The following is a 17,354-nucleotide window of genomic DNA, read 5'->3' as shown; positions in this document are numbered from 1 at the left end:
TCCACATTCCTTAGACCCTTGCAACCTCAAAGAGTTCTTTCCTTCTCTGTGCTCAGACCTACAGATATGGTTGTGCTATCTACTAGAAGCAAGAAAGCCGTGTGCCAGGCATTTTCTAGGCATCAGTTGCCTGCCAAACAGAAATATCCATACTCCCATCAAGTGGGAATATGAGAAGGCTCTGAATATGGACACATTTATCTCTTCTTCAAACCTTATCTCAAATTCACTCACCCAAACAGGATTATGTTGCTCTCTACCCCGAAAACATGCTCCCTTGGTGTCCTGCTCCCTTGGTGAGGCAGCGGCACACACGGGGGTCATTAGGAGAAAGAGCAGAATGTCCACTGTGAACGGCAGTGATGCCACCTCTTACACCACATGGGGTCTTCCAGTGCATATTTTGCTAAGGGTTGTATTTTTCCCCGAATGAACACATCATTTTGAGTCTCTCAGGTACCAAGTTAGAAAGTTCCAGTCCCGGCTCTCAACCCTCTCAGACCCATCTGGAGGTCACGACCTGCACACTTCAGTTCCCTCTAGGCTGCTTGATTTTACATTTGATTTGGACTTCTTACAGCTTGGATCCTAAATATTATCTGAAGGTCATGTCATAAAGGCTCAGCTCCCAGTCTCAGTACTCTTGGGAAGTGGTGGAACCTTCAGGAGGTGGGGTCTAGTGGAAAGAAGTTATTGGGAGCGTGGAACATAGACTTATGCTCTGTGGTAGTCATAGTTTCCTAACCAGTATTCCCACTCTATACCATGGAAGTTTCCAAGGGTCCAGAACATATGAGAAACAGGAGCCTTAAAAAAAATAGAAAAAGAAAAAGTGTTCCTTTTGAGAAAGGTATTAGAATTTACGTCTCTTTCTTTTTCTCCCTCTGTGCTCCAGAGGTAAAGAGGCCTTGTGTGAGTGGGTCTCTTCCAAACACTCCAACCATGATGCCCTAGGAGCTGCCACAGACCCAAGTCATAGGCCTGAGTGATTGTAGACCGAGGCCTACAAAACTGAATCAAAAGGAACACTTTTTCTTTTTCTATTTTTTTTTAAGGCTCCTGTTTCTCATATGTTCTGGACCCTTGGAAACTTCCATGGTATAGAGTGGGAATACTGGTTAGGAAACTATGACTACCACAGAGCATAAGTCTATGTTCCACGCTTCCTCAACCCTGTTATCCATGAATGATTATCCAGGCAGATCAATTACTTGGCCGATTGTCTTTCTTCTTGGCTATAGCTGGGCTCTCTGCTATCTTTCCCCCAACTCTTTCTGAGCTCCTCAGGATTCTCACAGAAGATGAAGAGTCTGGAGGATGGGGGAGGAATGGTAATGGAATGAGGGGACAGCCCTCAGCAGTTACTGGGCCACGTGGTAGGATCTAGAGCAGATTTAAGGGTATTTACTCTTTTTAAGTTCAATCAGAGGCTGTGCTTATCAGAGCCCGGTGTGTTTGTCCCAATTGTCTTTGGATCATAGACTCACTTAGGAACTTGATAAAAAGCCAGCAGATACCTGTCTGGGTCAAGTTTGCATTTTAGTGAGGTGATAGAACACTTGTGACCTCTCTAATGGTTCTCTGATTTTAGGTTAAAAAAAATTCCTAACCCATCACCCTAGGTCACCTGGATGCCTGGGTAGTACAGTCTGATGGGCTGAATCAATCCTTTACTCAGATAGGATGTCTATTTCCCCCACTGGGACACAGGACAGTCACTGTGACTGTTGTTCTCCTACAGCCTTAGGAATGTAGCTATGGAAGGGTCCTTAAATCTTCTCACATTGGTTTCTTTAAATACCTAAAGTATCTTTACTCCCTTAATAATCACAAAGGCAAACAGGGAGCTAGCCTCCCATATTTGTCCTTTCCCTCAGGGACAGTCATTTCTTACTTTGCAGGCCACACGGTGAGGACACAACTTCCCAAAACCCAGTGGTGGCTGAATTCGACGGAGGAGGGTCACCACATCCAAGTGTTTGATTCGACCCCTAGAGAAGGAAGGACAGAGGAAGGATGGTCAGAAGGCAGCATGCTGAGACGCTCCCTGCAGAGCTGCCTGCAGGTCCTGCAGTACAGAGACACTCGATGGAACTATGAACCCATTGCACGTTTTAGTTCATCACAGATGTCTGTTAGCACTGTATTCCAGGTAGACTGGACATTAGTGGTGCAATTAAATCCTAGTATGTTTTGTTGCTCAGTCAACTAACCATTTGTCTGGAAAGGATTTAGGGATGATCAGTCAACAGTTATGGGTAAATATGAGCTTCCATAAACCAGAGGTTGAGATGGAGCTAAAGTCTACCTGTCCCTCAATGAAATGTAAGTTTTTCTAGTTTCCTCTGACACCAGAGTCTTTTACTTCCATTCAACTGATATGTTCCCCAGCTCAGTGAATGGTACTTGGCCTCATCTTGCTGGTTTTCTGATGATCTCAGTTAGCATACCAGTGCTGACCCCTCTCAGATCTTTTCTACAGGCCACTCAACCCCCTCTCTCAGTGTGGGGAGCCGTGATTCCCTCTAGAAACTTACTTGGCTTCAGGGTCATACTCGGCCCAGATTCTCTTGAATTCATCCAGATGATGGGGACCAAGGATAGACCAATCCCTAGTCAGGTAGTCAAAGTTGTCCATGATAACAGCTACGAAGAGGTTGATGATCTGCAGGGTACAGTTGGCACACTGAGGTGCTTGTCAAGACTCTCATGCATTTGCTGCCTAAGCCCATTCCACCAGCTAGTGTCCAGGAAGTCAGAAGGCAACGTTTCCAAGTATCAGCAATATGCTAGCATCTAGGATGCCAACTGCTAGAATTTGGGTTCCTGGGACATAAACTCAACACTGATCCCTTGAGCACTGTGAGGGATGAACCTTTCTTGTAGACAGAACAGCTCCCTTTCTACCAAGAAGCCAGCGACAGAGAGGGGCTCTGTCTGTCTGGTCATCTTTCCTTACTCCTGAGCAAGGTACCAGAGGCATACAAGTTCATGCTGAGCTTCCATCTTTGTCTTCTACAACAATGCTACCATAACAAGATAACAAGAACCACGAATGGATGAGGAGTCTAGCTGAGTGGCTCTGGGCCAAGGCTTCTAGCTCTTTTCAGGGGTGAGGCGTCTTTACTAATTCAGTCTTCCCCACTCTTTTGCTGGGATTGCCCTGACCCCACACTGCCCCCAAAGTGTCCCCATCTCTGTGCTGTCAAGTCAGCTTACCAGGAAGGCACAGAGCATGTAGAAGCTGATGAAGTAGAAGACAGCAAAGCTGCTGCCACAGAGGTTCTCCCCTTCCGTGCTGTTGCTGGGCTCAGACTCTGGAGCACACTTCTTGCCTGGCATACAGGCCAGCATGATATCCTGCCAGGCCTCCCCAGTGGCACACCTACAGAGAGAGGTGAGAGAGTCCAGCTTCAGCTGACCACTCTCACCCACGTAGGCAAAGCTCAGCCTCACCTTCCAGGATGCATTACTAAAAGGAACTGAGCATCTGGCATCCATCAAACACCTATCATGTTCAGTAAATATGGAAATATGAAGCCTTATTTTGAATATTTCAAAACTTTAGACACACAGTAAGTTTCTGAAAACTTAGTCTTTTATCTGCATGGCATTTGTAAATGCAGCTATGTAGACATAGATATAGTTTATTTTTACTGCTATACAGGAGTACTCTCTCTATTAATATATTTAAAAATCTACCCTTGTTATGGGAGTGGGTTTCTCAGAAAGGTTATTCTTGCTGTCACAGTTGACACTGCAAGTCCATGTCTTGGGTATCTGCATAGGAGTGGACCTACCAAGTGGAGATGCTTCGTGTCTTCCTTCATTTTGACAAGGTGGCACTTGTCTGGTTCAGACCAGCGTCATCAGTGCCACTGCTGACATATCAGTTCTTGGTGGCTTGTAAATTTTAAAGGACGCTCTTTAGGTGATGGTGTAGAATGATATTTCACTGCTAACTAGATTTAGCCTTTCTAGGCCACCCAGGCCTACATGAGTCCCTGTCTTAAAAAAATAAATAAAAGAAATACCTTTCTAAAAAATTGCCTTTAAAATGATTATCAGGTTGAGAGTTATGTTTTTGGTCTCTTCTTGACTGCATGTTCACTGTTTTGCTCATTAGAGTCATGGGCTATGTATCTCCTTGTTCATTTAAAGGGTCCTTGGTATTTTCACAATAATTTCTTTGTTAATTACATGCACTAAAAGTGTGTCACTCTGCTGTATGGCTTGTCTCTAGCTTTATTTATTTTAATTGTAACATATTCAAATTATACACACACACACACACACACACACACACACACACGCACACGCACACACACACACGCACACACACACACGCACACACACACACGCACATAGGCATGCACGCTCTCTTTGGAGGGCCACCACAGCAATTGAGGCTCTAAACTCAGGTCCCTGTGCTCACAGGACAGGGACTTCACCCTCTGAGCCATCGCCCCAGCCCATCTTTCTTACATTATCATACTGGATAGAACTTTCAAAAAAAAATATCATTCAGAAAAAGTGAGAGCACTCTCTCTTGTCTAATGTCTAACTGGTTGGCTCAAGCTGCTGATTTTCTTGGTGTTTCTCCCAGCTCAGGGATCCTGGCCACTCTTTATAAAGTTGATTTGCTTGTGGTTTCTACACTTGCCTTTGTCCTTTGTCTTGGAATTGCAGTGCCCCACATTTTAGTGTTTATAACTCCTTGCTTCTGTTTTTTTAAACATCGGCACTAGTTCATCTTCTAGGCTGAGTGGGGAGATCCCTGCCTCTTTCTATTACTGAGTTTGCACTTCTAGGGATGATTTATTCCTCTGTCACAGATGAAAACTCATCATTGTGGGCCTTGTAAAAGGCTGGGATTTTGACAACCCTTTCAATATCTATTGTAGCTAATGCTACTCATTTATTGAGAGCATTTCAGTGTTAAAATTAGCACTAATCTGCACTTTGCAGGGAAGGCTGCTCCCTCTGATAAGCTTGAACTAAATGGCTCTACTCACTTTGATTTATGTGATTAGTGGCACTCCAGAAATCTACGCTCATGGAGAACTTTTCAAAGAATAATTTGTTCTTTACATTTGTAGTTTCTTGATTTATCAATGCTTTTCTAGTTAATCTTTTTTTCTTAAAAAAGGCCTATCAAGATCAATATATTGCTGTCCAAATATTCTTGGATGCGTAGTCTTACCCTGGAGCAAAGCTTTTCTTCTTAATAAAATTTGTGTGAAATTTGTGTGAAAATTTCCTATTTTCCTAGATAAAAGCATGTACTTCAGCCGGATGTAGTGGGACACACCTTTAATCTCAGCACTCTGGAGACAGAGGCAGAGGCAGAGGCAGGGGGGATCTCTGTGAATCTGAGGCCAGCCTAATTTATATAGGCTACCAGTCTAGCCAGGTAGACACTCTGCCTTAAAGTAATAATAATAATGATAATGGTAACAACAATAATAATGACGCCCCTACTTCATTTAGATTCCCTAAACAGATTGGCATAAATTTGCTCATAGTACTTTCTTTCTGCTTCTGTTGTTGAACTTGTATTTTTATTTGTTCGTGTCTTTTAAAAGGTCTGTTCTTATTTTGAAAACCCTCCTATTGGCTGGCTTTGGTCAGCAGGAGAGAGGTGGATGGTCTCAGAGAGAAGAGCTGCATTACCTGGCAGCTGATTCACGGCTTGGTCTCATTCCTTGGTCTCATTCATTTTCTAGGGTATTTTGGTCTCTTACTTTTTTTTTTTTTTAAAGTACATTATTTCCCCCAGAGCAGTTTGCCAGTGTTCATGTTATAGGACACCTCAAGGAGGCGGGATTTGGAGTCCTAGGTACTCTGGTTCTGTGTATCTTACATTCTTAGCCTGTGGGCCTTTTCACAAAATATTGCTGAATATTAATCTCTTTTTAAGAGACTGAAATGTTTGTGGGTCTTGCCAGCTTCGGTGGGGTCCAGTTAATGAGACACACTGACCCTAGACAATCAGGAATATTGTCCTACCTCCACGCACTACCCCCAAATCACCAAATGCAAAGACACAAGGCAACCTGGTGTAGGATGTGCATAGCCTTTCTCCAGGGCACCTTGATCCATAACGACAGGGAGGGCCACCCATCAGTGCAGGAAAGCAGCCCTGCTCCACACCACCTAACTCTCCCAGCCGTCACCTCAATGCCACGGGACACTTCAGTGCCACATGCTTCTTGTAGGAGTTACAATGCTTGTGTTCATTGTTTGCTTTAAAGAGTTTCTGGCAGCCAGTGGCCAGAAAGTCAGATAGCTTCACTTTGAGGTAGCTGATATCTCAGAGATGAGGCAAAGTGAGGGAGGCATTCACTTGCCAATCTAACGACCTCTTCCACATCCATAATAACACACGTTCCCAAGCTTGCTGTTGTCCCTTTGTTTTATTAGCAGTTATACTTTATAAATGCAAATTTATTTATTAGTATTTTCAAAGTCAACTTCTAAGGACTATTGCTAAATTATTTTTTATTGTTTTGTCAACTTTCACTTCCATGAGGGATTATTTTGATGTTCGTTTGTGCATCTGGTTATTTAATACAGTCTCCTGAATAAGGGTGCTCCGGCTCTCTTCAGCAGTGCCCATCCTGGCTCCTGCTCCCCTTGCTGAGAAGCTGTACTTTCAACTTGCATCTGATTAGTAGACTGACTTAATATTTTAAGTGGATAGATTTTAAAGGGGTTATTTCCGAGCATAATTTCTAGCTTTGCTGTATTAATGTTGAGGAAGTTTTAGAGCTTGTTGAATTCCTCATGACCTAAATTTTGAGTGGTTTTGTGGATGTTCCTGAGTGCTCAATAAGAGTATGTCTTTTTGTCACTTATCGAGGGAAGATCTATGAATGATGCCTCTTAACTGTGCTATTTAGATGGCCTTTCACCTGTGTCAAACTATGACTTTTTGTAAACTATATATTCAGTCACTCCGTTATGTGTTTATTTTCTCCTTGTGATCTATTACTATATGCATTTCCAATCAATATATTGTTAAGCTTATATTGTTTGCAATTATTATATATAATATGTATTACAGATTATATGATATAGTAGTTAATATATAATATAATCATATTAATAAAATTATGGTGAACATATTAATTATATATGACATAGCACATTATATTGTATATTATATAATTATTAGTATGTTCATTATAATTAATTATATTAATGATTATATTATATATTATTACTACTACCACATATTATACTTTATATATCACATTTTATATATCATTGGTTTATTAAACTTCTTATTGGTATCAAGTACCTGGGAATTAATTTTGTGTGTGGTGCATCACAGCATGAGTGGTGGTCAAAGGGCAACTTCAGGAGTCAGTTCTCCCTTCTAGTATGTGGGTCCTGGCGGACGGAACTCAGCCTGTCAGTCTTGGAAGCAAGCCCCTTTACCCACTGAGCCATGTTGCTTGATTTTTAATGGAAAAATTTAATAAGCTTAATTTTTAGTATCTTTGTATTATCTTTCTTCTTCCCTTTTACTCCATTCTCCTTTTTTCCCCCTGCACTTAAGTGCCACTTTTACCCTTCCTTTTGATAAACTGTTGTAGTTTCCCTTGTCCAGTGTTTTGATCTAGCGGTTTGCTTTCAGGCAGTGCTCAGAATCCGACCTTGGGTTTGTCAGAGAGGCACTGTGCACTGAGGCTATATACGCACTCTCCTTCCATGCCTTGAAATGTACACATTCAATTTCTATGTATCTAATTGCTGACTTTCAATATTTAACATACACGCTTACATGCCCTTTACTCCTAGTCACACAGATGAGTCACACAGTAACTCTCAGCTACTGAGATGCCACATGGTTTATGTCCTTTCTATTAATGTACTACATTGCATCTCCTGGTTTGCAAAGGGGGACCAACTTGCATTCCAGGTTCAAATTCCCCCCTGCACGTGTTGAATGTTTTTAACGTACTGTTCAATTACATCTGGTGGTATTCTGTTGAGGAGTTTTGTATTTATGTTAATTTGGGATATTGGTCTATAGTTTTGTTTTCTGTAGTGTAGTTGTACAGCTAGCCTCAAAAAAACACAAACAAAATAAAGCAACAATAAAAGCAGCTTTGAAGGGTTTCCCCTTCTTCAATGTGTTAGAGTTTTTGCATTTTGGAAACCTTGAAGATTTTTTTTTTATTGTTAGCATTCTAAAAAGTCATAAACAGTTAAGGTATTTGAAGATAAGATTGAAAAAGGTCTTGTCTTATAACCCAAACTAGTTTTGAACTCATGATCCTCCTGCACCGGCTTTCTGAGTTTTAAGGGTATTGATATGAGCCTCCACCCCTGGTGGGTTAAAGATTTTCCTGTTAACCTATTCTGCACTCAGTAGGCTATTTCAATTTGAGGGCTTACATCTTTGTTTTTTTTTTTTTTAATTTTATTTGATTAGCTTGTTGTTTTACTCTCTTCATTTCTTCTATTCTTGTCTGGAATGTCTATCACACAGTAGGATTTTTTCTATCTCTTTTCTCTTCGCCTTTATCTTTATTCCATAATTTATATTTCGTTGTACTTCAGTTATATAGTTAATGAACCCCTGTTGCTCTTTCATCAATTCATTTTTAGGTGTCTCTTTTCTGCTATATGTTTCATCTATCTAAAAAATATTTTAGAAAGGAAATAAAAATATTTAATCGTTGTATTTTCCTTTTTTGCTCTGCTTAGCAATTTAACAGAAGCGTTACAGTCTTCAGTCACCCTAACAATGTGAATTGCATTTATTTTCAAATCTTTTGGGTATGCTTCCTCCTTTCTTCACCCTGTGTGTTCATTTATTTGTAACTTGGGTGTGACACAGACACCTCTCCTCTCTGAGGTTCCTCATATTTTTGGGATTATTGTCAGTTGTTCTTTGTGATTGAGAACCAAGCTCTTTGAATAAAGTTTTTATTATGAGAGCTCTCTGGGGATCACAGACCAAAGGCAAGGGGTGAGGGGTCTTGTGGGTAGCTTCCCTCTGAGGGAATGCTCTGCTGGGTCTTCTCTACTCCAAAGTCCTAGGGTGCGATGGCAAATGCTATTGAGCATAGCAGAGCTTCCTGAGAATGCAAGTCCTGGAGGATCAGTTCACCTTGTGCTAGGTCTCTCCTGTCCCTTGCATCTGTTGGCACTCAGGCTGCAGATGCTCCTGGCTGCTGCCTCACCCTCCCTGGTCTCACACTGTCAGAAAGTGTGCCCATACCAAGCCTCATCCTTTCGCACCTGAACCCCATCTACCTTCTTCCATCTGGAAGTTCCTCAGCACTTCCAGTTCACCTGGAGCCCTCTCTCATCATTTTCTTTTCCCCTTAGCAGGGTTAGAGGTTTGCTCTTTGAAAAGACACTTTCTGGGGGCTGGAGAGACGGCTCAGGTGTTAAGAGCACTGACTGCTCTTCCAGAGGTCCTGATTCCAATTCCCAGCAACCACATGGTGGTTCACAACCATCTGTATTGGGATCCAATGCCCTCCTCTGGTGTATTTGAAGAGAGAGACAGTGTACTCACATACACAAAATAAATAAATAAAATAAATCTTTAAAAAAAGAAAAGACACTTTCTGCTATCAGAAACTTCAGAAAAGAGGCTTTCTGCTATTAGAAACTTCAGGAAAGAAGAAGAGACCAGCCTGGTGGCCAGCCTGAGGTCTGCGACCATCTCCTGCATTTACGTGTGGTATGAGCTTGTCATTGTGAAATGCCAGCTTACACTAGATAGCTTTGTGCTCTGAGGTCATGTGATCTGGGAGGTGGTGATGCCAGGCTGATATTTAGGACACCCATCACTTTGATAAGTGTATTTTGAGCAGTAGTAAACTTGGGCATGGGACCAGGTCCTGTAGGAGATGGTTGGAGGTGGCATCACCTGGCAGCCTTTTTCCCCATGTGAAAAGGGCCTCAAGGACCCGGCAAGCCTTTCTTTTGGAGAGAAGAGAAATTGTTCCACCTACCAACCTGGGACTAGATGGAGCTTAGAATGTGACACCATGCAAAGCAGGGAGGAGAGAAGATGGAAGCAAATAAATAGATCACGGTGAGCCAAGAGAGAAAGACGGCGGTATGAGAGAGGGACTCAGGGCAGTGTAAGAATGTCACCTTCTCAGCAACACCCATGGTGGCACATTTCCAAAAAGTATGGTGTCCACAGAATGGTTTGGTAAACAGATTATCAGAGGTGGCTATATTGCTTAAGGGCAGTGTGCCGAGGCTGCCTACGTGCCAGGTAAGAAGCCAAGCCTCAGGGCTCTTGGTGTTTATCTTTGGCTCCCCAATGGCTGGGGGAGGGGACTCCCAGAAGATGTGTGTGGTACCTTGTGGCTACACATGGAAAGTTGTCGTAAATGGTAATGAGATCTCCTGGCCAGGAGGGAAGAAGAGGCCGTTCTTTTCCTGCTTCCTTGGTTCTCCCAGGAATGGGCTACCATCCTGTAAGGGTGCCTGTGCGCACCTATGTCATCAAAGACCCACCTGAACATCAGTAGCCCTGTGTGTGCATGTGTGTGTGTGTGTATGTGTGAACCTATGTCGTCTGAGACCTACCTGAACAACAGTAGCACAGCCTGGGGGAACGTCTGGAAGTTGTTGTTCCGATTGATCTCTGTGGTGTCATTCAGGGCAATCTTCCCAAACACCTGAAGAAAGAGGAATTGAGGGAACAGAGAAGGACAGAATGTACACGTCCAGTCACTGCCTAATAGTCTATGTCATCGTAGTAACTCTGGGACTGGGTGGCTAATCAGTCTCCCACGTGACCTAGTAGACATCTGCTGTCCCATGATCCCTGGACCCCGGCTCCAGCATGGGCAACTTTAGAGGAAATATGCCCTCAGCTGTCACTCGGGAAAGGTCCCTTGGCCCAGGGAAAGCTGGGGCTGGGGTGGTAAGTGGATGCTGAGATCAGGATACTCAGTGTAGGACCAGGGCCCACTGCCTTCTAGCTTTTGCATCTCCAGGTACTCAAATGTACAGTTGATTCTTGATTTTGTAGTGATACGGAATGGGTGGTCCAGAGCTTGGACAAGCTTGATTCATTGCTGACATCAGGGGCCAGTTTGTGTTTTTCCCTGCTTTGCAATGTCAAGGTAGCTCTTTTTGTCTTTTAAAGCACAAATGCTCCCCACCCTCAGGAACTTTTAGAGATTTTATATAGGGGGCTGCTAAGGGAAGATCTTGGCTATGTTACGAGCATGGCTGTGGAGGTGCTGCCTTGAAGGGCCTGAAAAGACTCAGCTGGAGGCCTGAAGGGGTAGGGGTGGGGGACTCTGGCTGAGGGAACAGAGAAAGTGCAGCAGGCCCCTGGGAAGGGGGCTCCTGAAAAGGACTACATGTTTGATGGACAGTGCCTTCTCTTCTCTCTCCACCTCAAATCACGCACATCCATCAGATGTGTACAAAGCAGGGGACACTGGTGGGACACACCCACTTCCTGCTGCCTCTCAGATGAGGCTGTTCTCTCTTGAAGCCCACTGCTTAATTCATGAGTGTTTTCCCATTGCAGAACCCAAGCCTGATTCTGTAAGACGGGAGGGATCCCTGTGCTGTTTCTTGCCCATGGCTTATACCACATCCTATTGGGGGAAGTTCCAGCTTTGGGGACATTGAGTGACAGGCAGGTGCACAAGTCAGGACAGAGAGAGTGAAGGAGAAAGGCTATGGTCCTGGGGGTTTGGAGGGGGAACCAAAGAGGCAGAGTTTCTCATACCTGCATCCCAATCACTGCATAGATAAAGAACAGCATCACAATCAAAAGGGCCACATAGGGCAGGGCCTAGAAGGAAGCAAAGAGGGGTTATGAGAGCCAGCGGTACAGGCTGGCAGGATCCTTTCCCAGAAAGCAATGCATTCCCAGGTCCATGGCAGTCAGCTGCTGCTTGACTAAGAAGGACTCGGCACCAAGGAGAGAACCTGTGAGGTGGGCTCTGGCTTTTCAGCTCAGGAGTCTGTCTGTGTGTCTGTCTAGTATGTATGTATGTATGTATGTATGTATGTATGTATGTATGTATGTATGTGTCCATCTATCAACCAATCATCAATCCATCCATCCATCTTCTGGGAATGGAGCTAAGGGCCTCTACCACTGAGCCCTGGTCCCAGTACACAGTTTTTGTTTGTTTGTTTGTTTGTTTGTTTGCTTTAAAAGCAGGCTTCAGAGTAATGGAGGTAGCCCCTGTATTGTTTATTGAGAACAATCAAGGAACAGCCCTCCTCAGACTACAGTTAGATATTTGTACACAGAAGGAGGGGGTGATGGAAGTTACACAACAGGATGACCGTGGTCACCAGGGAAAAGTGGAGAGGAGGCAGCTTACATTCCTTCTTTATCCAATTACTTCCACAGAAATGAGCAGTCAGCACTATTGCCATGAAAACATCTAATGAGAAGAAATGCATCTCGTTTCCCTTACTGTCTAGCTCTTGAGCTGGGACGTATTACTTAACTTCTCTGGACCGGTTTCCTGATCTGAGTGTGAGAAATGGTAATGCCTACTTGGTAGGGGGTGAGGCATTTAAATGGTTTGAGGCTTGTGAAACACATAACACAGTAGCCTACACATGATTTGGCTCGACATATTTTAGTCACTCAGTATACCCACGTCATGGGAGGAGGCACTGTGGCTTGTGGGATCCTGGAAACCTGGCCTTCTGGCTTAGGCGCTATGTTCCCCATACACCACTAGATGGCACTGAGAGACTACAAAATGTTCTAGTGTATGGTGGGCTCTCTGGCTCCCTGATCAAGTCCCATCCTTCAAGGTCACCCCAGCCACTTCCCATTAAAAGGAAATGTTGGGGTGTCTCAGGGGGCCTCCTATCTTGATCCCATTAGGGTCAAGGATTCAAATCCTTAGAAACTCCCTTCACCTTGACCTGAGAAGGGCCTTGGGTGGGGAGCCCCAGGTTCTCATTAGAGGTCAAGGGGCCAGCAGGGTGGGACATGGCTAGAAGAACAGTGGCTCTTTGTACAGCTGGGCTGGACCTCGAGGTCATCCATCCGAGTGCTGTGGATGGCACCGTCCTCAGAGCTAAGAGTTTGGAAGGGGAAACAAGCAGAGCAGGCAAGGGACCATAAGACAGCCACAGTCTTCTGGGTGCAATCCCAACTTTGAGCCCATGTGGTTGGTGGTAGGCTCCGTGTTCTATTTGAGCTTGCGCTGTCCAGGGAGGGGGACACAAAGCTCTAGGTTCAGGGTCTCCGGCAGTCTAAGAGTGGATGTGAGGGGGAGAAGCTGGGTTTTCGTGGAGAAGCACGGTTGGTGATTTCTACAGTCCTTTCCCAAGAGTCCAAGTGCCCTAACTGCTTCGCTTCTCATGAGCTTTCCACTTACAAAGCACTCCTCAGAATTGGCCTTATGATCCCCCTTTTCCAGTAAGTTCTGTGGACTATGTCGAGCCCTGGGTTTTGGAATCTCAAGTTTCTGCTCATCCCCTCACTCTTCTAAACAAGGACAGCCAGGGGCTATCACACACTCACACAGCCCATTTAGAACAGAGGGAGAGCCAGTCCTGGGATCTGTAGACTGGGCGGGTGCTGTTTCTTTCCTGGTCTGGCCCACTGGGGAGCCTTAGGGAAAGTGACATTGGAACACTGGGTCGCTCTACTTCCTGGGAGATTGTTTCCCTACTAGCTTTACAAGGAGGAGAGGCATGGTTACCTGGAAGGACTTGATGAAGGTCCAGAGCAGGGTCCGGATGCCTTCCCCACGGCTCAGCAGCTTCACCAGGCGCATGACCCGGAAGAGGCGGAAGAAGGTGATGGAGATGCGGGAATTCTCCTCTGCACTCTAGAACCCGTTGGCAACAGGGGGTGTAGTTAACACAGCAAGAAAGCAGGGCAGGAAGGGAGCCTCTGAGAAACAGCCATTGGTTGAGAGGAGGCAGGCCAGGGTGGGGCCAGCTGCACTAGACTCTTTCCTTAGGCCCCAACTCTCTCTTTGTGAGGTGGGAGGCCAGCACCTTTCTTTCTAGGTCAGCAGCCCATCCCTAAGGTCTATGCTAAGTCACAGCCCTCAGTCCATGACTTTGTTTTCCTTATCCTCCTCTTTGCCACAATTCCAAGTTCTTCAAATATTATAAGCTTTGGAGTCTGAGCCCAGAGCTACTGCCCTAGAGGTTCTTGTGTTGGGAGAAAGCAACCCAGAAGTTCTTATCTTCTCAGTTCTGCCTTGGGGGTGGAACTTGTCTCTGTGAGGAGGCTTGATGGTGGTGGCTTCCCACACAGCACTTTGAAGTTGCCTCTGAGCATGGCCTGGCCACTCAAGTCTCACTTCTCCCTGCCTCCACTTTCTATTTCCCAGGGTCCTGCCCTGATGGCTGCTGGGAAATGGTGGTCATGGGCTGCAGTATTGTAAGGAGAGGGCCACAGTCCCAGACCTCATTACAGCCTCTGGAGTTCCTGCCCTTTCATAGCCTCTGACCTTCCCTAGGGGTCCACAGACTGGAAGGACAGGCAATGCCAGCAGGACAAGGCAGGGAAGGGATCTGTGCACTGAGTCCCAGAAAAGGCTGAGCCTGGCACATGACTACTGTGGAGAGACACGCAGGGTATCTGTTGCGTGGTCATGGACAGAGAAAAAGAGGTGGAGGAAGCAATGAGGTAAGGGGAGCTGAGGAGGGGTTAGAATTTCTGGGCTGCTTGGAATTTATGGCCGAAGGTTGGTGACTGGTGTCTTAGTATGAAGGAACTTGTGGGCACAAACATAGGCCTAGCCAGGTCTCTGGGGTACAAGTGTCGTTGCTCCCACAAGTGAGAACAAGAACTGACTACAGCCTCATCCTTCTGTTCATGTGAGCAGCTGTGTTCCAAAGGCCTGAGAGCTGGTGGGAGCCCTTCCGCCTTCCCTGAAGCTAGTGCAGCCTACCCAGCCCTGCTGGCAGCAGTACCAGGAGAGAAAGGACCCTAGAATTTCCTGTTATGGCTCCCATCCCAAGTACCCCTGGAAGGAGGGGTCTTAAGATTTTTGTTCTCCTGTCCTGTTTCGTCCCTTTAACTTGTCCTCTTGCTATGTTTGGCAGTGTAGCACTCTAGATCGGGCTCTCCCTCATAGCACTGTGCCTACTGGTACCCTGGAATATTCCTTAGTGCTAAAGCTGGAGGCTCCACAAGCCCTTTTAGTTCTTCTTCTACGACCTTCAGGTCCATCCCTGAGGATAGGATGGCTTCGTCTCAAGTCTATCTGAAGGGGTATATGTAATGAACTTTAGGAATATGCACGGGGCAATAGGCTGGAGTGATGACATATTCAACCTCCATGTTAATTACCCCCACCCCAAAAGGAGGCAGGATAGTTTGGGACAGATTTTCCAAATCAGCCCCACCCTTCATCCTGGGAGGGCTCTGAAGATACCAAGCCAGAGGGTCCTGGTTTTCAGACACTCTAGATAGCACAAGGGTCAGACATTTCTTATATTTTAAAATTGGAATCACCCCAATTGCCATTAAGGCTCTAGTCCTACTAGGCTTTGGACAGACTCATGGGTATTAAGAACTCCTAAGATCCAGCATGTGGGCTGCTGGTCCTACCCAGGAAGTCTTGGGCTCCCTTAACCACTGCATCTGTTTGGCTCCTTTAAGGTCTATTTTCTGTCCTTAGAAGGAGGCTTGCTTCTCAGAGCAGCATATAGGGAGCTCAGAGATTTTGCTATCTGTCAGTTCTACCATGTTCAAGAAAGGAAAGAAAAGAAAACCACTCACAAGAAAATAAAACAAAAAACCAAAAACAAACAACAACAACAAAAAAACAAGCTTAAATGGGGGACTCAACTGTGGGTGCAAACTCTTTGTAAAGCTGGTGCCACTGGAACATCTAGGTCTGATGAGTTAAAAAACCAAACCCCCAAATTTCCTAGGCAGCTTTTTGGCCAGGGTGGGCCACTATGGGGACCACCACTACATCTCTTAATCTAGCTGACAGGGGCTTGGGGAATCATCATTTAGGTTTGAGAGGTGTGATGAAGCTCTTAGGGGAAGCCATTCCAAGTAGACTTCAAGGTTGTGTGCTGAGGCACGGCTACCACTCGGCCAAAAGAAATGGACATTCCTCTACGGGGTGGTTTGGATGGTTTGTTTTCCTGCTTCCCACGTTACAGAAAAATGACTAGTGCAAATGTAATGAACTTGAGGAACTTAGAAAGATGTAAGACTAAGGCTCAGGGTAACAGTAGAGAGACTAGAGGGCTAACTCTATGTCATAGCAAATCCCAGCGTGTGCCTCTCAAGGCCTTCCACACGAAGCTAGAAGCTTGGGGTAGACTGGTCATTACAGAACCAATCAGAATTGCCTTTCCTTCTAGCTGGACTCCACCCCTGCTCTGTCTTCTCCCTGGAGCCCTAGTCGCAGTTCTTAAAAGCATCCTTCACAAATTCCTACATTAGATGAAACACATTGTCCTTGGGATGTTTAACAGGAAATAGCACGGGTCCAGTTCTCTCCCAGTGAATCACAGTGACTCACCACCCAAAGGAAGCTTGGGAAAGTAGAGGGATACCACTGTACACACACCCTTGCACAGCTCACGTGAGCACAGGCAGGTAAGGTACACAATGGACATGGTGGCCACATGCAATGGGAGCTGGGCTGGGTTCCCAGGGCTCTGGAAATCGGGGTGGATAAGACATGGGTGGCTAGAGGGGGGCCACAGAAGCTGGAGAATGTGGTCTGGAGGGTTGTTCTTACCATAGAGGGAGAGCATTGGGTATGTTCAGCTGGCTTTAAAGAAAGGCAGACAGAGATAAGCTGTAATGAGTCCCCAACGAAGAGCCTGGTATTCTAGGTCTTGGCTAACATAGGAACAACACAGTGGTAGGACAGGGCATAAGGAAACAGGTGAAAGAAATAAACAAGTGTGGGCCTGGCAGGGTGAGGAACTCCAATGAGAACATGGGCTGGGTGTCACTGGGCCACACGGCCATCAAAGGACCCCCAAGATTCTCCTGCTCTATTCAGTGACCACCTCTGGCTGTGCATGAAACAACTCAGCCCCAATACAGAGGAGGAATCTGAAGTCTTCCAGATTTGTGTAGGAAGCTCAAGTTTTGTTTGTTTGTTTGTTTGTTTGTTTATTTGTTCTCAGCCCATTTCAGGCTAACCGTTTAGGATTCCCGCTGTCTACACTTTGGGCTGCTCTATGAAATGCTGGTCGAAGGACAAGCCTTGGTTTATGTGTGCCCACCGTTGTCCACAGACAGCTAAGCAAGGGAGGTGTATAGTGACAGCTCCCCAGGTTAGAGAAAGCTCAGTTCCAATTACGTTCAAGAGACAATCTAAGGAGGCAGTCCTCAGTCCTCTCCAGAAGGAATTTTTTCTAAAAGATCAGCCTCAGGCTGG

The 17,354-nt window shown here is 45.3% G+C and overlaps 1 protein-coding gene across 18 annotated transcripts in view; it reads right to left on the bottom strand.

The window, feature by feature from the left end:
• The window catches only part of Cacna1c (calcium voltage-gated channel subunit alpha1 C), a 604,243-nt gene that overhangs the window by 20,240 nt on the left and 566,649 nt on the right, over positions 1–17,354 (bottom strand). For 13 of the 18 annotated variants that reach the window (XM_028753516.1, XM_028753517.1, XM_028753518.1 and 10 more), the window contains 7 exons: positions 16,704–16,736; positions 13,683–13,811; positions 11,732–11,797; positions 10,570–10,661; positions 3,220–3,385; positions 2,538–2,665; positions 1,895–1,991 (listed from right to left, as the gene is read on the bottom strand). In XM_028753516.1, coding sequence (XP_028609349.1) covers positions 1,895–1,991; positions 2,538–2,665; positions 3,220–3,385; positions 10,570–10,661; positions 11,732–11,797; positions 13,683–13,811; positions 16,704–16,736 — 711 coding nt within the window. Of the gene's footprint in view, positions 1–1,894; positions 1,992–2,537; positions 2,666–3,219; positions 3,386–10,569; positions 10,662–11,731; positions 11,798–13,682; positions 13,812–16,529; positions 16,737–17,354 lie in introns of all 18 variants that reach the window. The other 5 variants (XM_028753527.1, XM_028753531.1, XM_028753532.1 and 2 more) reach the window with 2 other exon arrangements.

This window comes from Grammomys surdaster, unplaced genomic scaffold (genome assembly GCF_004785775.1).
Source record: "Grammomys surdaster isolate TR1022 unplaced genomic scaffold, NIH_TR_1.0 125950, whole genome shotgun sequence".
Classification (NCBI taxonomy): domain Eukaryota; kingdom Metazoa; phylum Chordata; class Mammalia; order Rodentia; family Muridae; genus Grammomys; species Grammomys surdaster.
This window is presented reverse-complemented; position numbering and strand designations above follow the sequence as displayed.